Source organism: Serpula lacrymans (assembly GCF_000218685.1).
Source record: "Serpula lacrymans var. lacrymans S7.9 unplaced genomic scaffold SERLAscaffold_1, whole genome shotgun sequence".
NCBI lineage: Eukaryota > Fungi > Basidiomycota > Agaricomycetes > Boletales > Serpulaceae > Serpula > Serpula lacrymans.
In genome coordinates, this window is record NW_006763290.1 from 4,383,957 (window position 1) to 4,404,120 (window position 20,164).

General features: G+C 43.2%; 4 protein-coding genes across 4 annotated transcripts; 2 read left to right on the forward strand and 2 right to left on the reverse strand.

Annotated features, from left to right (window-relative positions):
- Positions 1–862: 862 nt before the first annotated feature.
- Positions 863–7,522, reverse strand: SERLADRAFT_444458 (uncharacterized protein; the record flags this gene model as incomplete). Its single annotated transcript, XM_007312673.1, has 23 exons — positions 863–1,108; positions 1,163–1,184; positions 1,239–1,619; positions 1,674–2,153; positions 2,209–2,480; positions 2,536–2,697; positions 2,752–2,830; positions 2,885–2,893; positions 2,945–3,112; positions 3,168–3,233; positions 3,288–3,453; positions 3,505–3,610; positions 3,663–3,726; positions 3,781–3,975; positions 4,024–4,097; positions 4,161–4,506; positions 4,559–4,633; positions 4,682–4,911; positions 4,963–6,158; positions 6,218–7,049; positions 7,097–7,148; positions 7,211–7,297; positions 7,394–7,522. The coding sequence occupies 22 exons, from the start codon at positions 7,520–7,522 to the stop codon at positions 1,176–1,178; spliced, it is 5,178 nt and encodes a 1,725-aa protein (XP_007312735.1).
- Positions 7,523–7,842: 320 nt separating this feature from the next.
- On the forward strand, positions 7,843–8,364 carry SERLADRAFT_376087 (uncharacterized protein; the record flags this gene model as incomplete). Its single annotated transcript, XM_007312674.1, has 3 exons — positions 7,843–7,978; positions 8,027–8,066; positions 8,119–8,364. The coding sequence occupies 3 exons, from the start codon at positions 7,971–7,973 to the stop codon at positions 8,266–8,268; spliced, it is 198 nt and encodes a 65-aa protein (XP_007312736.1).
- Positions 8,365–11,181: 2,817 nt separating this feature from the next.
- SERLADRAFT_432497 (uncharacterized protein) lies at positions 11,182–12,912 on the reverse strand (the record flags this gene model as incomplete). Its single annotated transcript, XM_007312675.1, has 6 exons — positions 11,182–11,279; positions 11,326–11,419; positions 11,482–11,716; positions 11,938–12,110; positions 12,585–12,758; positions 12,817–12,912. The coding sequence occupies 6 exons, from the start codon at positions 12,910–12,912 to the stop codon at positions 11,182–11,184; spliced, it is 870 nt and encodes a 289-aa protein (XP_007312737.1).
- A 1,564-nt stretch (positions 12,913–14,476) lies between these two features.
- Positions 14,477–15,810, forward strand: SERLADRAFT_404843 (uncharacterized protein; the record flags this gene model as incomplete). The annotated part of the gene is made up of 6 exons (XM_007312676.1): positions 14,477–14,539; positions 14,613–14,725; positions 14,819–15,101; positions 15,246–15,270; positions 15,359–15,409; positions 15,455–15,810. 6 exons carry the CDS (start codon positions 14,477–14,479, stop codon positions 15,808–15,810), a joined length of 891 nt encoding a protein of 296 aa, XP_007312738.1.
- Positions 15,811–20,164: the final 4,354 nt, after the last annotated feature.

The window sequence follows — 20,164 nt, forward strand, 5'->3', positions numbered from 1 at the left end:
CATGTATGGCTCCTTAGTTTTCTATTACTGAATTTACCCGCTTTACTCCTCAACGAAAACCTTTGAAGCTTACCTCTCAAAGTCCTCTACTTGCTATATTTACTAGCGTCTGTCGACCTCAAGCTCATCGAACCCCTTACTCCCTGCAAGTGCAGAAGGAGACAGGTTCCATTTTTGTTATAGTTTATTGTTGCCTCACAACAGTGAAGTAAAGTCAACATCAAGCCATGTCACATACCTGAGACTTTTTTTCCCCATCCAAGTCTAAATCACTCTCTGGATGACCACCCACTGTGCCCACATCATGGCCTGGTGCTTTACCAACTAAGCTACCAAGGTGTACTTGGAAAGCATACTGATTGGTTGCATGCCCAGAAGGTCCAGAATCACTGTACACGGGTGCGGATCCCATTGTGTTGTGATATCTCCCAGACACTTCTGGTTCTTCCCGAAAATATACACTCCACTGAAGTCCGCCTGCACGCTAACTCATTGGATAGGTTTATTGTTATGAAATCAGCTGTAGTAAGTTACCCTTTTGCAAAGGTTTACCCGGTTTAGCGCAGCTCCTCCTTGACTTCTTGGTTGTGCTGGTTCTCTGCCTCGCTGATAGTACTGTACCGGCTTGTCTTTGGCAGAATGTTCCAGTATGTTCGCATTGAAGCTATTTATTTCATAGAATTAAAGAGGGGACCAATATCTTTCTGTTCATATTTTTTTGTCTTATTAGATAATGAATTGAGAGCGCCATAGTCAAAGACAAAATATATTTGAAACACTCCCCCCAACTAATAGTGAATGTCATGGATAGATAGTTTGAGTTCAAACATTTGCACTGCTGCTGCAATTACGGCGGGTATCTACTCTATACACGATGTCGACTAAGATATATGGTGCTCGCTAGCAAAATGTCCAGCTTGAAAAGAACAATCGGCATGGTCTAGTCATCCTTTAGTTACTGACCAGGACTATGCTCGAGTTTCCATTCTGCTTCTGTCCTAGTCTATCAAGAGCTTTTTTCTGCTGCTGCTTGCGAATGTTGTATAGAACGTTTACTGTGTGTTCCATATTTGGGTCCTGCTCAAGACGTTGTATCTCCCGTTTTATACTAATCTCCTGTCAGTGTAACTCTCCAGGGCATGCCATGGGCACAAAGACGCACGACGTTGGTCCTCTTAAAACCACTGGACAGTCTTTAATCAGTGGGGAGTCTGGAAACACAAAGGACAGTTCGGTACCGTTGTAGTTTGTCTGATTTTCTTAGAAGAGCCTTCAGCAGCGAGCGACGGAGATGGCGCTCGTTTTAAGGGAAATGTCCTAGTGGAGGCAGACGCGTCGTGCTTGGTCTTGCCTTTCACTGGGCGTGACTTAGATTTTTCGACCTTTCGAGCCTTTCCTTTATCACTCATATCTAATACCTGGTAATGACGTTGCATGTCCAGAGGTCGCGGATGAGGTCGGCTTTTCGGCTTTGGAACCGAGGGCATGGGGGAGGATGCTTTCTTTGATTTATCTTCTTTAGATGGTCTTTCTTCTAGAAGGTGTAGAGGCTGTCCGAAGATCAAATGGATGTGCCCTCTTTTACTGAGAGTTTCATCGATTAAGCGGATTGCTGAGGCCTATTATTTCAATGTCAATACATGCTAATTCAAAAAGACGACATAAATATTGACCCGTTCTTCTGGAGGCTCGTCTCCACCGTGTTTCAACAAGATTGCACGGTATTCTGCAAGGTTCTCTGAACGTTCGGTCATTAGACAAGAACCACTTCCGTGAGCTAGACCGCACAAGCCGCAGCTCTCAATATCATATTCCTTCATATTTGAATTTGTCGGTGCCTGTGGGGCTGAAGACACAGATACATAGGTGTTGGATGGGCGGTATCGAGCAGTAACACTGGATGAATCAGGTCCATTAAGGTCCAAGGGCTGTGGCCGCTGGGCTTTGGGCTGCAACATCTGATCCTCGGTAGCCATCACATTTTGGATGATGCCTTCATCGCCTATAGATAAGTGAGAAGAGACAGAGCTATCTTTGTCGGTCTGCATAGGCGATCCAGGATAGGCATCCGATTCACCAGACGTCACAGATTTTGATTTACGTTTCTTAGTCTTGCCTGGTGTATCGTCAAAATCGAAATCGAAAGTTTGTTGCTGTATAATAATTGAACATTCCATACTACAATGACTTGTATGAGTGGCAGCACACCTTATGCACGACGGCGGCAACGCGGCGACGAACGCCACGCCCTGTCGCCTCTTTAGCTTGGGCAACATCCCTCTCAGCTGCGACACGCTGTAACGTCTGTGCCCAGGAGTCTCTTTGATCGTTCTCAGGTGCATCGTCAAGTTCTTCTAAGGAATCTTTCTCTGCAGCCCAAACTTTGGCAAACGAGAATAGACCTGCATTCTTGGCTTGATCTGTTTGGTCACCTTCTTTTTCTGTTTTTTCTATCAGTTTCTCGATGTCGATGTCAGAATCTACACATAAAATTGATTGGTTCACATATCATATAGCTAAACAAAAATTACTTACAGACAATGTCACGAGAGGATTGATTGTCCTCTTCAAACAAAGCCTTCGCACCAAAAGTAAGAATGGACTGCACATCGTCCCCAGCGGAGTCGTCATCATCCATCTTCTGTACGATGAGATGATCAAGAACAAGCTTCTTCTTTCCAGTTTGCATGATACGATCTTTAACGGTCACCGTTTCAAGTTTGTACATCAATATTTCCAATTCAAAAATACCTTCAGCGGAGTCTTTGACCATGAGTCTAAATACCAGACACGTTTTCTGTTGACCGTAACGGTGTGAACGAGCTATAGCCTATGAAATATTAGTATACCTGTACGATAGATTTTGAACATGCAGCTGACTTACTTGCAGATCCTGTGTAGTAACTAAGCTCGGATATATAAATATTCAGCAAATCATACTGACTTGGTGCGGATTGAAATCAGGATCGAATATAATCACAGTATCAGCACTCCATAGGTTGATGCCGACTCCACCAGCGCGCGTGGTTAGAAGGTAGATAAAGACGTCGGAATTAGGCCGATTGAACTCATCCATCCCCTTCTGCCTGTCAACTTGCTTGGTATTACCATCCTGATTGGCACATTTGTCAGTAGTCGAGAGTAAAAAACGCACAAAATATATTTACAAGTCTGAGGAATTTGAAACCTTCACCTTGAAGGTAGTCTTCTACAATATCGAGAGCAATGACAAACTGGGACAAATTATTTTAATTCTGCTCAGGGGTAGACTTGACGTGTAAACTGACCTGGCTGAATAATAAAACCCGATGGCCACGAGCTTTAAGCTTCGGAAGCAATGTCCTTAATAAACGCAATTTCCCGCTGGCGTCTATGAGCTTCTCATGAGTCTCTTGAGGCGGCAAGCCACGGGGCTCAATATCCTCATTAACAAGATATGGATGTTGCAGGCATCTGAAGTAGTATAAATTACTACTGCGGCTACTGAGCCGATAATGTACATACTTGCGTAGTTGCATGAGAATATTGTTGATATTGGTTTTGGTAGTTGTTGTGCTGACTTTCGATTTTGATGGTTGTGCAAAGCTATTCAGAATACTCAAGTTTTGGCCTATTGATAGTTTAGCATATTTTAGTAACTGGATTTTATACAGAAAACATACTTAAGATTGACCGATAAAGCTCCTTTTGCAAAGGTGCCATAGACACAGGTACAATGACTTCGTTCTAGCAGAGCAAACAAGATCAACATTATCCCTGTCTCGAAGCTATTTCGAATACCTTCGGAGGCAGTTGTAAAACTTCACTCTTGATACGCCGTAGAAAGTATGACCTTAACCTGTTGTGTAGCTGTTTGATTAAATCCTCATTTAGCTCTTGGTATTCTTTTTCTAGACGTTCCAAATCGTTCCAGTCTTGCGGATCCAGGAAGTTCATCAAATTAAATAGTTCTCGCATATTGTTGTTGAGAGGGGTCTGTGCACCCAGATCAGCAAATAAATGTATAAAGGACTCTGCACATACACCTGTCATAATAATACGATGGATTGTATTCAATTCTTTTAGTTTCTTGAACAAGAGACTGCTGTCGCTCTTGACTGTACAGCGACGGGATATCTGGTCAGCTCTTATGACCCTGAACAAATGCCGTCAATACTTACGACGCTGACCCTCATCAACTACTAATATTTCCCATCTGGGTATCGTTCTGAACACAGGAGCGAAATCTCTGTTGTTGGTTAGCGTCTCGTAAGTAGTAACCAGTACGTGATACTTGGCCCCAGTTGTTTCACGGGGCTTTCCGTTGTGATAAAGCTCGTATTGCTTAATCACATCTCTAGCTTTAGCCTCTCCATAGAATGGGACAACTCTAAGACGCGGTGCCCAACGCTCAAACTCCCGAACCCAGTTGGTTATGGTTGAATTCGGGACAACGACAAGAGCTGGCGACGCCTCAAATTTGCTCATGACGATGCCGAGAAAAGTTACTATCTGCACAGTTTTGCCCTGGTGATCGTTTTCAGCGATGTTTAGGCCAGTAAAGCGAGCAATGACATACCAAACCCATTTCATCAGCAAGTATGCAATGCTGAAGGTTCCACCAATTATCACAAAGCCAATTCACACCATCAACCTGAGACAACAATGAGACCAGCTTAAGAAAACACCTGGATAAAAATACCTGAAATGGCATGAGTTTAAGGGCGTTGCTCTGTCCAAGATCGGGCTGTACGTCGCCTCGTAGGGCATGGTTGTTTTTATACCCCCCCTTCGGACGATTATCAAATGTCTTCGCCTGTGAGGGCGTGAGCTTATTTACGTAAACATTACGAGAGTCGATATATCGCCGAAATGCGTTCTTGAAGGCGGCGTAGGTAGACTCGTTGGGACGAGGCGGAGAATCCCAAGTCGCTAGCGTCTAATTAGTAGGTGACAACATGACAGTCCAGCTGGTCGACAAACCTTCGTCGTATCCAAGATCACCCCATTTAATAAATGCCCACGCTACATTCTCGATATCCTCTATTTTGGCCTCAGCTTGATGAAGCCGGCGCAGATACTGGTCGACAGAATCCAAAAGATCATCATCCGGCTGTTCACCTTCATCATAAGCCTTGAGCCGTTGTATTTCTATTTCAGGAGCCTGAATATCATCTCCATCCTGTGTAATGTTTCTGAAATTTCCCGCTTTTTCCTGCTGAAATGATTTTTTCTGCTTTCCGGAATTCCAAAACCGTACATCTAAGATACGGTCAACCGTCTTCCAGGCCATAGGGATCCTACGCTCCGCATCAGGTACAGGATCCAGGGGTGAGACTGTTATCCTCATATCCTCGTTTCGAGTTTCGTCTGCGCCTATCTCAAAGGGAACTTCTTGTGTCTCCTTGGGAGGGACACATTCATCCGCAACATCCACATCCGTTGAGTGGTATTTCTCGTCGCAGATAGGCTCTTTAAGAAGCACCACCTTAGCACCACCGTTTACAAAGTTTTTCAACTTCATCCAATTTGTGGATACCAACCACATATGAGGCACCCACTGTGTTCGCTTGTAGCTCCTCTCCATCCACTTCACCAAATACTCCCTTGGTAACATACTTTTATAGTTGGGGGGATTATATGGCGGATGGGATGGTTCAGTGGCGGAAAGAGGGTAAGGTCGCCAGGCAAGGATCTTGTCCAAGTTAAACGTTAAAGAGGCACAATCGCCACATCGCCAGCCAGTATTGATTTGATAGTACTTTGCCAGCTGTACTCTGCGTAGCCCATCGCCCAGCATCTCCTCTGGTACGGGCAAATGCTGATAGTGAGCGAGACGCTTGCAGGAGAAACATCGATAGAATAACTCGTGTGCGAGTTTCTGATCAAGATCATTCTCAGGCTGGACAGAAACATCCGGCTCTAGAGCAACCTCCAGACAGCCCATGCAAATCCCACCCTTCATGCATGATCCGCAGATAAATTCTGTGATTTCATAAGCACTCAATCCTGTGCGCTTCCGGAATCCATCGTCAAGGGTAGTAGCACTGGCATCTATATTTCTCTGGAGATGAGAGCTCTTCCAAGCTGCTTTATCGCGAGCATGAGCAGCTTTTAAAATATCGTCCCGCTGTGTTTTTGCAAGGCACCGCCAGTGGGCAGTAACAGGACACTTGAGACTTTGTAGAAAATGACAAGTGAGACCAGGTTAAGGGAAAACTGAGTGTAGTTTACTCACCATCGAACCCAGCCACCTAGGCGGTTTATCTTTTCCTCCTTATCCTCGTTTTCGTTTTCGTCCTCGTCATCACCATTATCTTCACCCCACTTCTTAGACTTCTTGCAGCCCTTTACCGCTTTTCGTTGTGCTATTTCTAGCTGTAAATGCGCCGGTTTCTCGTGGCACTTCTCACATATATCTCTGTGGATCCTGAGGGGCAGCGTGTCATCGTCGGAGCATGGGTCATAGTCGATATCAGCAACGACACGAAAATGCCCATAAGCCGGGCGAGAATCTTTACCCCGGACGGTCTTCTTTCGTGCACTATTTTGCTTGCCCTTAGACGGTGTGCTTGATGAGGTTTTATCATCATCGCTTTCGTTGACACTGTCGACATAATTATTTCGATAGATATCTCTTAGGCGCTTGGTGGCTCGACCTGACCTCCGCGTTGGAACAATGTCTGCTACCTCTTCATCGTACCCATCTAACTCCCCGTCTTCTGAATCACTGTACACGGGTTGTACCTTAGACCGTGTCTTTTTCGGACTGATAAGTAACTTCGTTTGTCTCAGAGGCCGGGAGGCCCTACCCCCACTGTGGCTAGTTATCATGCGTTTTGGGCGGGCCGTCCCCCCTCCTTCATAGTCTTCATCGTCACTGAAATCAACGTCCTCTTCTGAGTCAGTTGCTTCATCAGTGTCATATGTCTTGGATCCTGAAGAAGACTCAGATTCATAAACCGCTCCGGGAAGTTTGATCATTATCCCCGACTTTAGTCGTGAAGCAGGATGGACGTAATGGGCAGAGGGATCGAAAGGATGGAGTACGCCTTCTGCTTTTTTTTGCTCTGCAGAATATTTAGTAATGTTGTTAGCGTATCAGGCCTTTACGTACCATAATGTGCAGCCAAATCTTTGAACCGAACTTCAAATGCTCTTGCAAGAAACTGGACGAGAGTAATTTTGTTTAGTAGATATATGTACAGTCATCAACGAGAATGTACTGTACTTTGTGTGCAATGCCATCCTGGAAGCGCACGAACCAATATAGGCCACTACTCTCTTGAAGCTCACCAATAACTTCGGCGACATCATCCTTGTCGAACTTAATGCCAGTAGCCGTCAAAGTGGTGGATGCGTCTTTGTAATCCTTTTTTAAATCAGAAGGTAACGAAGGAGGTTCGATGTAAACCTCTGTAGGGCGACGCGTTTCCTCTGATACTGGTAGGCCGTTGGGCTCGAGGGCGTCGTCTGCTGGTGCAGGGGACTCCCCTTCAGGGGTGAAAATGAGTAGATGATCAGAAAGGCCGTCATCTGACATTCCGATAGGTTTCGAACGCCCTGGTACAGTAAAAACGAAGCAAACGAGTCGTCTGTGATGATTACAGTCACGGACTCGGAATGAAGTTTTGGTTTGGGAACAAGAAAGGGCGGTGTCCTAATCTACTAACTTACGTAAAGCGTTCGGCCAAAGAACGAAATTCAAACACTGTGCATCCTAGTCTAGTCCAATATAACGCTGATTTGGTGGGTGCCCCCGTTCGGCGGTTTTAAGTAGAGAGAAAACTGCACGGCACACATCGGCTTGACGGCCTATTCGGCATTGCGTAGATAGAGCAAGGACTTGGTGAAATCAGACGAAAAAATATATACTGGTGATACATTGATACATGTATTCTAATGCTGGCATAGCAGCTATACAACCTGAACAAAGCCAATGGCTTTCACAAGAACGACGAGCTCAGGAGGTGGCAAAACGGCTGCCTTCTATGGCCTGCTACTGTTAATTCAAGAATTAATCACAAACATGGAGTTGAGGACTTACCGACAACACCAGTTATACTAATTGTAACCCCTCTCATTGCCTTGGGAAATACTCAGGTGAGTAGCTTAACCACGACAAATAATTGGGCTTACCAAACAGAACAGGCGGCTGAGACGGTCGACTTGAACATCAAGGCCATAGCTGTACACTCGGACAGTGTCCAGGCTGCCCAGGCAGAAGGACGTGACCTCCTGGATGAGGTACGCCGGTGCGAATGGTCAGTTTCATCTGACCCAACATGAGGCAGGCATAGTGATTAGCATAGAGTTTTCGCTGAGTGCTGAGCTTGCTGACAATCAACGGAGCTTGAATAGTGTTTGTGTTTTTGCTGTATTGACACCGAAGGGGGGCACTCTGCACCCCACCGTTATTTTGAAGCAGACCTTATTTACAAGATATCGATCGACTATCATCAATATATTGAATTAGGTCAGCAAGGGAGACTAGTGCATACCTGACCGGGTGATAATCACCGAGTGAACCAACCAATTTTGGAGTGGCTTTCACCAAATTGAGTGTTGATATTCAACTGTACAAGTTGGTACAGTGCCGAAGGGAAAGAGTAGGCATCTCTGGTGGAGGCGGAATTTTGCTCAGATTAATGTTTTTTTTGGCAGTTTTAGAGTGAAACATGGCCAAAAGATCGTGATTCTGCAATAAAATTTTTAGCCGTGTGATTACATAATCAGTCTCAATTTTGGTCTGAGAAATGGAAACTTTTTGCTGTGCATTTTGAAGCTTTCCTAACCTCAGATAACATTTCACAATACTTCTCAAGAACAAAAAGGCTCACCAAGCAACATTTCAGAGAATTCAAGGAAAGAGGTTATAGGAAGGGTCTTAATGCCAGTCAGGCTGAGGAAATATCACTCTCATCTGGGTCTCTAGACCAATCCGCATCCAAATATCCATAGAAATCCATGCCCATGGAGACATCTGTACCATCATAATATAGTTCCATGTCCCTGGTTGCTTTCAGATATCAGAGAACATGTTTGGCAGTTTCCCATGGATGGCTCCTCAGCACTGAGCTGTGTCTACTTAGCATTCCAACAATATAGGCAATGTCTGTTATGATACACAATTTTCGGACCTTTAAGTTTCATTCTCCTCTTTAACTTGCTTCTGTAGTTTTCACACACTGTGCCATACAGCACTTTCCATTTCATTCAAAATTCACCTTCTTGTGCTGCACTGCCTTTCTTGGATTTTAGCTACAAGTATCTCACGCAGTAGAGCTGGTCACACGGGCTGTGCCCCATGACATCATCAGCCACTGCCTCCATCAACTATACAGTACACATGTACAAATAACCTGTAGTAGTATATATACCCCAATAGATTAAGGAGACCCCTCAGCGAGTCCTCCTGTTGTTTACCCACAACAAACTTGGTCCTATCTAAAGGGTAACCACTCCCCTCACTTCTTATAGCTTTGTCTGAGTTGTGCACCAGAGTATACAAACTCTTGGTTGTAACGATGTCTGGGTGGGTTCCGAGCATGGCATACATGAGGGAGCCCACAATTGAGAGATATGACACTTGACACCCTTCAATATGTGTCTCGTGTTGCACAATATTTTCCCCTGGAGAAGTTTTGATCCATGGGCTATTGGTGTCCATACTGGTTTGCAGTTCTTCATTCCAGTACACTCCAAGACTGTATCAATGTATTGGTGTTGCAAGAGGGAGATTGTTTTGTTTGAATGATCACATTGAATTTCTATTCCAAGTATGTATTTTGCTTCTCCAAGGTCCCACATTTTAAATATGGATTCCAAATTTGGCTTTTGTGATATTCATGCATTTTTGGGATGAAGCTCCTAGGAGGAGGTCATCTACGTAGAAAACAACAAAGCATATTTGTTTGTTGTCCTGGAATACGTAGAGAGATATCTCTGCATTCAGTTGTGATACAACACTAAACTATATAACAAAAATGATATCCGTCTCCGACTGTACTTGCAGGGAATAAGAGGTACAATGAGCTTGAGGTCGACAGATGCTAGCAAATATAGCAAGTAGAGGATTTGGGAGTAAACTCAAGGGTTTCTCATAAGGAGTAAAGTGGGTAATTCAAGTAATAGAAAGCTAAAGAACTATACATGAATGCATAGTGCTTATATAGCTAACTGTCTATCCCTCAGACCGAAAGGAATAAAAGAAAAGTGGTCTGATAAAGGAATCAACCAATAAGAAAAAGAATAACTATCATACAACTTTTAAGGATTAATCAGCAGGTGAGAGAATGTACTAATAATAAATATTGTTATGCGTGTTCAGGAACCGTATCCTCATGATGAGGTACAATCCTGACTAAAGCATTTATTAATATTTCCAGGCTCTGATGGGGCTTGGAGCTGGTTGGCGATATCTCTACCACCGGCCCTTACCCATTGTGCTGGCTGGCTGGGAGTACTACCTAGTCTCTGATCTGCAATAAGAAGTGGTAACAATGATTAAAAAGGCCTGTGAGGGCTATGAGAAGTAAGATAACAAAAGATACTTCTAGCCGTAGAGCTAAAGGTGTAACAGGAAAGGTGTTCAAGAACCAAGACATGGAACAAAAAGATAAGAAAGTAAGAAAATATAAATAGTCCTTACATCAGTTTTGTGAAACCAAGCTCTTGGAACTTGCAATCAAAGGGTTTGTTTCATGTACAACCAGCTTATTTTAATTCATAGATGGATCTCTTTAACCTCCAGCAGTATCCAGGTTGGATAGGAACACCCCCTGGAGGAAGCATGTATAGTTTTTCTTCAAGTTCTCTATTAAGATAAGCTGTGGATGTAATGACCAAAGTTTGTATACTCTGGCGTACGTCAAAGACAAGCAAGGAGGGATGAATGGAGGAGAGGATAATCTCCCTTAGTTAGGACTGAGTTTGTTAAGGGTAAATAACAGGAGGACTTGCTGAGGAGTCTCCTTGATCTATTGGGGTATTTATACTACTACAGGCTATTTGTACATGTGTACTATACAGTTGATGAAGGCAGTGGCTGATGATGTCATGGGGCACAGCCCGTGTGACCAGCTCCACTGTGTGAAATACTTGTAGCTAAAAATAAAGAAAGGCAGTGCAGCACAAGAAGGTGAATTTTGAACAAAATGGAAAGTGCCGCATAGCACAGTGTGTGAAAACTATAAAAGAAATTTAAAGTGGAGAACAAAATTCAAAGCTCCAAAAATTGTGTATCGTGACTGTAGATATGTTCATTTGATCAATTTCTAGGTCATATTTTACTGCGAGGGCTAGAATAATTCAGATTGACTCTAAGTTTGCAACTGGAGCAAAAACCTTGTGCAACAATCCGGACTTTGTATCTTTCAATGTGTCTGTTTTGATCAAACTTGATCCGGAACACAGGTTTTGATGTAATAGGTTTTACTGTCTTTGGAAGTAAGATAGTATCATATACTGCATTGGTATTTTGATATTGGGATTTAGGAGTACCTCCTCCAAGGCAGACTTCCATAATTCTCCATCCAGGCATAACAAGGCTTCCTTTAGTGACCTTGGAAGGTCTATATTGAATGGACCAGTACTTGCTATCCCAGCAAAGAATGTCTCCTCTGTGTTGGATGTCTCTCTGGGAATCTTAGGAGTATTAGGTTTCTCCATGGGGTTATTGTGCTGCTCTTTCCGAGATTGTTCCTTGTTTAGAGTCCTTTGATAATCTTGGTTTTGCCTACAGAACAAGTCTGAAAACTGCTTCTGTGTACTCTTGGGACTTCAACAGGCATGACTGCTCTTTGAGGAATTTGTGAAGGAACTCCAGGGAGCGGATGCACTTGTGTGTGAGTTACCCCACTCACTCCTGAAGGTGTTTGATGTCTCCTTGGAGGTGTTGTGTGCCTTTCAAGAGCTTATCTGATGGACAGACTGTCCACCTGTTTTTGGACTTCCTACACATCGGCTGGCTGTATGTTGAAGAGCTGTCCTCCCACTGACTGTGACTCTACTTTGGGTTTCCGTTCTAAAGATAGCCAGTGTTCAGGCCTTGGTCCTAGAGACTGTTGTTGAGGGTGTTTTAGCTGCTCAAGTGCTCCCACTGCTCTCAGAACATCTTCATGAAGGTATTGCTGTAACAACCAAGAGTTAGTTACTCTGGCACACACAAGAACACACTATAAGGGTAGTGAATGGGGAGTGGTTACCCCTTAGGCTGCAGAGAGTTTGTTGGTTTACAACAGGAGGACTTGCTGAGGAGTCTCCTGGATCTATTGGGGTATATATACTAATACAGAGTATTTGTACTTATGTACTGTACAGTTGATAAAGTCAGTGGCTGATGATGTCATGGGGCCTAGCCCGCATGACCAGCTCCACTGTGTGAGAGAGTTGTATCTAAAAATAGAATAAAGGCAGCGCTGCACGAGAAGGTGGAGTTAGAACGAAAAAGGAAAGTGCCATATGGCATGGAGTGTGAACTATAGTAAAAGGTTAAAGCGGAGAATGAAAATTAAAGGAAAGGTCCAAAAATTGTGTTATCGTAACAATTGCCCCACTGCTCTTATAGTATTTTGATGCTGATATGGTTCCATTGCTTGCGGAACATCTCCTTGGAGATGTGGTTCTATTTGCAATTCATTGGGATCCTGGATCCGAGGGTCAGGATCATCCTCCTCAATTGTATCTTGGTCCGGATGGTGAGCATTCTCTGGAATAAGTCCCTCCCACTGATCTGTGCCAGGGTCTGTGTTCCAGGGAGCAGTAATGTCTTTTTGTACCTATTCATTGTAAGCAATCTATTCCCATGTGTCTCATGCTTCTGTGCAATAGACTTACATTCACTGCTGCAAAAGCTGACTCCAGGTTTATTTTGGGCTTTGCTTGGATGTAATACAGCCTACACTTGTGTATGGCAGTGAGGATGAGTTCCATCTCTTTCTGAACTTCACAAGCACTGGATCTTGCTGGAATAGCATTGGTAACCCCATTTTAGACAATTTGTGGACAGAAACAAGTGCTAAAGTAAAGTTTGGCACAAGTAAGACATTTGACAGTGCAATAGTGTGGTCTTTTTTTGCCAACAATTGCTTGTAGAATCACTGTTCCAAGTCCTTGTAGGGTTCAGAACATGGTATGTTCCTAGCTCAAACTAGGAGCGATGAGGGACCATGTGAGACATTGCTCCAGAGTCAATGATGATTGTTGTTTTGGTCTTATTGGGTTCCAACACAAGGTAAGCTTGAATGCATTTAGCAAGGGGCTTGGAAATATGGTTCCAATGCAATATGGCTCCGTTCCTCCTTGGAGTCAGATCCAGATAATTGCTTCACTGTATGAATAGAAGGCAGAGGCAATTTTGGATGTCTGATGGAGTAAAACATATTTGTCAAATCACTTCTTGGAGCTGGTGAGGTCTCCAGTCCTCATTAGGAGGGCATTGGACATTACAATATACAATTTTTGGACTTCCAAAGTTTCAGTCAACTTCAAACTTCCCTTTTGACATGTGTGTCATGCGGCACTTTCCTTACTTTTCAATCTCCACTTGTAACTTCACTTTCTTGCGCTGTGCTGCTTCCTCTTATTATTAGATAGAACTCTCTCAGGTGGTGGAGCTGGTCACAAGGGCTGTGAACTGTGACATTACCAGCCACCACCCTTAGTAACTGTATAGTACACATGTACACATAGTCTGTAGATGTATATAAACCCCAATAGATCAAGGAGACTTCTCAGTGAGTCCTCCTGTTACTGTATTTACCCATAACAAACTTGGTCCTACCTTCAGGGAGAATACCCTCTCCTTCCCTCACACCTCTTTGCTTGTCTTCACTGTGTGTTAGAGTATACAAACCTTGGTTGTTACATTGGAGATATGGTCCTGTCTCTCACCTTTTTAAGCACCATTTTCTATTTGGTGTTGGATATGCAAATATCTCATAACTTCCAAATCCAGTGCTGTCTTGTTGCTGGGAGGCTCTCTAAGGCCGTAGCACTTATATTATAGATTCATGGACATGCTTGAACAATGTGTTTCTGAAATGCGGTATTATATATTGTAATGACCAGTAATCATTTATTAGAGAACCCACATATATTTTTGTTGTCTACAGCAACACCATGAGTCCTCAGACCCCCAAGCCATCCATTCCCTCTGATGTTCCTTCCAGCTGGAAATTGCTGGTTACAGAACTTGCAGCACAGTGTGCTATTTTACTTCCGGCAAGCATTGATTCACATGCATACTGAGGGGCCCGACCTCCTCCAGCCAGAGCCGGGATCCCAGTGGGATTGGAATGCAAAACTCCTGGGAACATTTGTTAGCAAATATAAGAGAGCAGCAGGGGTGTTAGTGATTGCATACCTCACAAGGAGTAAATCATTTGTATTGCACCAAAGACATTACTGATGAATACCCGGGTAGTGAATATTCAATAGGATGCAACATTGTATGCAGAGCAGGGATATTGGCATTATCACAACCCCTTCCATCATAATGGACATTCATGGAAGAATAGTTCTATGGTACCTCCCGGGCATCCTCACTGAGGAGAGACAGGTAAAAATATATTTACATGGTCAAGCAAGATACTTATATTGAGCTAATATATTTAGTAATGCATGTGTGATAGTCTACAGCATCTCAAGCAAAATATGGAAAGCAAACACCTCACGAAGCCCTCAAAGAGCTGGCATCAATCTTCCAAATATTACAAAAATCCCAGGGACTATCGGCTATTCCCATGTGGGTTGATAGACTTATCCCCAGCGTGGTTGCAACTCAGTCACAAAGTTTGTGTTATTGAGTTATAATCTTATACATTACAATTAATAAAAGTTTCACCACAGAAAAGTGGAGAGGCTCCACAAGCTTTCCAGTCCTTGTGCAATCTACACCGCCTGGCACCGGTGAACTGTGGTTGCAATCCTTTGTGGAGACCAGGACCCTCATGAGTGCAATCTTGCATGTAGCTCACCCTGCACTTTATGAGTCAGCCGGGGAGGCGCTGGTACAAGTTGAGGACCATATGGATGATGTGATGATACTAAAGGCATGGAGCTCAGTCTTCAATGCACTTTCTATCATCAGTACACCGGGATTGTCTCTCCAAATCAGAGTGGTATGACATGTTGGCAAGGTGTAGGAGACTACAATGAGGCCATTCTGGAGCTCACCGGGGCAGGTTTTTGCTTCAAGTTTGATAGTGGGACTATTGCTGCATGTTTGGGTCATGAAGTCACAATTTTTGTTCTTCCATCTGCAGGTGCCTCAAGGCTTTGATCAAATTGGTAAGCACCTGGCATGGTAGGGGTTTACCCATTGACACTTTTTAGAAAGTTTTGTGACTTTTCTAGCACACGATCTGCCCCAATTTAGCCCTTTTTGCCTCAAATTTCGCACTTTTGGAGGTCAAGACTGTAGTGTTAGGTCTGTATTGATTGCTACAGGTAAGATATATCATGAAACAACTAGGACAGAGTAGCCGTGTTAGGATAGCAAATTGCCACTTCTTAGACTCACTGTGCTCTCTACGCCCCCGGAGTGCAAATTATGTGCCGTATCGGAAATCACATCTAGACGCAGCTATACACTACAGTCAACTTGACATCCTTGTGGTTCTGGTCAATGCCAATTGGAACCATTGGGCAGGCATCCGCATTGATCTTAAACAGAAGTCATCTGCATACCGTGATGGCCTTCATTCAAGTGCAACAGCATCTGTTGACGACCTTGACTTACTATCTTGGTATCTAGCTGCCATTCAGCCAGACTGCAACCATAGATCATACCCATCAGGTTCAGCTATCTGGAAGATGCTGACACAGTAAGACAGTGCCTCTTGCGGCATTGTTTATCTGACTACATTGGGGGCAGAGCTGCTACAGTACAATCCATGGTCACAGGTTACATCGATATCAGCCCACATAGAGTGGTTTGTGCGCTTATCTCAGAGTTTACAAGCTAATGAAAGTGTTGGTGCAATTTATAATATTCCTATGCCAAGAACAAATATTGACACTCCTTGCTTGGTTTAGGAAATTAGTGGTAGCTGTATCACAAAAAGAACTCTGTCAAGGCTGACAGAACTTGAAGATCCCAAACTTGCTATGTGCTTGGACATTAACCCCGTTGGAACTCCTAATTCATGTCTTTGCTGCCCTTCTAGTCCTATTCAACCACTCTCCAAATCACCATCTGTAGTATTGTCACTGCCACATAAATAAAAAAAGCGTGCTCATTCAGTCTCCTCTGCTTCATCAGAATGTCCCTCTGAAGATAGTGTCTCTGAACACAATCTGTCTCGGCATTATGGGAAACACAGGAAACAAAGTGACGCTAGTCAGTGTGGCAGTTCATGGGCAAAACAGAAAGCACTCAAAGAAAAGGCTTCTTCCCCTATATTTGTGATTGATAGGAACCACCTCCTTTCATTCTGAGCCAAAGTTCTACATGATAACCCACATGCAGAATTCAAGTCTAATGACTTACATTGAGTGCAATGTTCATATTGTGCACAGTGGATTAAAATGCTGGAAAAAACACCGCAGATCTCAAAAGTGTCATGCAAAGTAATCTAAAGGCCTTGTTGTCAAGTCACTATATAATTTTTTCAGCCCACAATCACGGCCAGCTCCTGGAACCCATACACATTCTCATCAATGTATAAACAATATTTTTATTCCATGTCCTGGTCTTACACATGAAAGTTACCCAAGTGTTAATTGCTACTTGGGCTGTACAGCAACTCTAGGTGGTGGCGCACCTTCACGGACAAAAATCGCAAAAGAACTCTATGGTGACGCTTCTGGTGATCTTTTGTGGAAGGATTTATCACCTCAGCAACAGAAAATGGTTCTGCATCATGAACAGGCCCTTTACAAATGGCAAATCAGATGTGCTGTTGGTGCTGTATTCTTGTTATCTTGCTGATATAAGGACCATTTTATTATTTTCTTATCTTCGCTATGTCTTGGTTCTCGAACATTTTTCCCATTACACCTCTGGCTCTAGGGCTAAAGGTATCATTTGCCATTTTACTTCTCATAGCCCTCACAGGCTTTCTTAACCATCGCTACCATTTTATATCACAGATCAGAGACTGGGTATTGCTCCCAGCCAGCCAGCACACTGAGTAGGGACTGGTAGTAGGCATCTCGCCAACCAGCTCCAAACCCCAGTAAAGCCTGGATATACTAATAAACGCCTTGTTCAGGATCATACCTCATCATGAGGATACGGTTCCTGAACACGCATAACAAACCTCTATTATTAGTACAAAACTCTCACCCGCTGATTAATCAAGTTAAAAGTCGTACAATAGTTGTTCTCCCTTTTTCTTATTGGCTGATTAATTCCTCAGACCACTTTTTGTATATTCTCCTTTCGGTCTGAGGAACGAACAGTTCACTATATAAAGCCTTACCTATTCATGTATGGCTCCTTAGTTTTCTATTACTGAATTTACCCGCTTTACTCCTCAACGAAAACCTTTGAAGCTTACCTCTCAAAGTCCTCTACTTGCTATATTTACTAGCGTCTGTTGACCTCAAGCTCATCGAACCCCTTACTCCCTGCAAGTGCAGAAGGAGACAGGTTTCGTTTTTGTTATAGTTTATTGTTGCCTCACAGCTGAGGGGAGGCTCTATTTGAGGATGGGGCAACAAATCCTTGCATGGAGTGCCAGAAACTTCAAAAATTACACACATTCCAAAATGTTCTCAACCGCAAAGTGCCATTGGAAAAAAAAGGAGCCAAAAATGGTGTGGCTTATACTTGGTGCTGCACAGGGCCCTATTTGTGTAACATCAAATGATGAAGTTGACGCATTATTTGAAAATGCTCAAATCAACACTAACAAAGCAAAAAAAGTACTATGGACATATTATTGTTTTGAAGACACTACTTATGCTCAACTGCTTGTAGTTGCGTATCTGGATGCTTACTATCCCACTACCAAAAATCCCGCCAATCCTTACTTATAGCTGTTGTGGCTTGTGGATCAACGGACGATGCATAGGACCTCTCAAAAATGCACTTTGAACTTCTTTGAATGATGCATGAGATGGGATTACACATCACCTCACTTGCAGCTGATGGGACAGAAACAGAGCGTGCTACTCAGTGTATCATTGCTGCATCTGCACATTCTATTTTTCATTACAGCATCCCCAACAATGTCACTGGTTGTACCATTGAGTTTTCAATCCCACTCTTTTATGGCTACCCCACTGTCCGTGTACAGGACTCAAAACATGGTGCAAAAATGTCCCACAACCAATTATTCACTGGTGCTCGACTTCTTGTACTAGGCAATTTCCCCATCTACTATAGAATTGTCCATAGTCTTGCTGAACATTTTTTGGGCCCTCTCTTTCTTTGTGATATTGAACAAGTTGATAAACAGGATGACCGTGCTGCTGCACGCCTTTTTTCAGCAGAGACTCTCAAATTTCACATGACGCACTTTCCAAAACAACCATCCCTCTCTATTTATCTCTTCATTCTTTGGGAGCTTATAGATGCCTGGCAGAATATCATACATACCACTTGTGCCAAAATGGTTCTGCGTGCTTGTTTTTTCCTGATGGCCTGGCGCAATCATGTAGGACAATACCCTAATTATGCATTTCATGTCCATTTCATCTCCCGTGAATCCTAAAACATTTTTCTCATATTGTGCGACAGCCTTATTCAGCTCATACTGGTCTACCACAGATATTATCCAATATACCCACTTCTACCATGGTTACATTCCACCAAAACATGTGAGCACACCTTTGGGTTGTTGTGACAGTTAAAGAAAGGTTTTAGCTATGCCAATATTCTATATCTAGAACCAAAGTTGCAGGCTCTGATGATGGGAGCCTTTCAAGACCTTTCACCTGAGGAAAAAGCAAACCAAACAGCAGCAGGCTACCACCACACATATTTCTGAGGGCTTGATCTTGATACTGCTGCTCTGATAGCTTGGCCAACAGACACAGAACTTGAACACGCTTCACAGCTTGCCTTTCAAGAAGTAGAGCAACTCCTTGCTGCTGTTGGCTTTGAAGCACAAGCTGTAATGACTCTATACAGAGCTCCTGAGCCGCTTCAAATGAAAGGTCCAAACTCAACAAATATCCACCCACCACAAACTGTGTACGATGTCCTTCAGAAATATGTAGTATTATCACTACCATCACACCTTAAGGATAAGATTGAAACATGTGAAATGGCTTTAGCAGTCGCAGATGTGGATCAAACACTAAAAATGTGAGATTGGTCATTTTTGTTCCAAAATACTCTCTTATACATATTGTGCTTATCCCATCTCTAGAATAGCAATACCTGACTCCATTTTATCTGACGGGACAGCGGTAGGTAAAATATTAGATGAGCTTCATGCTATAGCTGAAACATCATCTGTATGCTTTTTATTTTCCATTGATGTTGCTGTGCTAATGTATACAACTGTAATTAGAAGGTGTGTGCTGGCACATCAAGAGTTGATACCAAAATAAGTCAGGCCCTCGAGCTTGTAGACCCTTTTGGCTCACGCTAAGGCAAAATGCCTTAGTTTCAGTTAGAAAGTTAGAAAGGATCACCAACCTCAAGAAACAGCCAAAGCAGTTTGCCAAGCTAATTATTTGTCTACTATTCAGATACCGAGTGGATCTAAAGTGGAGGACAAAACAAGCTCAATACGAGACATCCTCATGCGTCGACTAGCATCACTTGTACCAGACTCACAATATACCACAACTGGTGCAGACCGGCAAATGCGTCACTATGGAATTTGTATAGGAACTCGCACTGATTCTGGGGCTCATGCAAGGCAGAAAGAAAATTTGCAACTTGTGACATCCAAGGTAGTATACACTGTCCAATCAACTGAACACAAACTGATTCTTTTTTCCCTTGTAATCTTAGAAGTTTGCCCAGTATCGTGAAGTAGCATTTTCCAGGCTACAGAATATTCACGACAACATGTTCAATGCTAATATCACAGAGCTAAAGCCTCTTGCACCTGATAATTTTGTTATTTTTTATACATAGGCCAAGAAAAATACAAAACAAGGGCCAGAAGTCCTGCTTGGTGAAGGTATGGGAATGATTTGCTCAAGCTCCTTATCTGACATACTCTGTCTATGCTAATTCAGTGATCACCATGTACACCAATAGTGGTGCAAAAGGTGCACG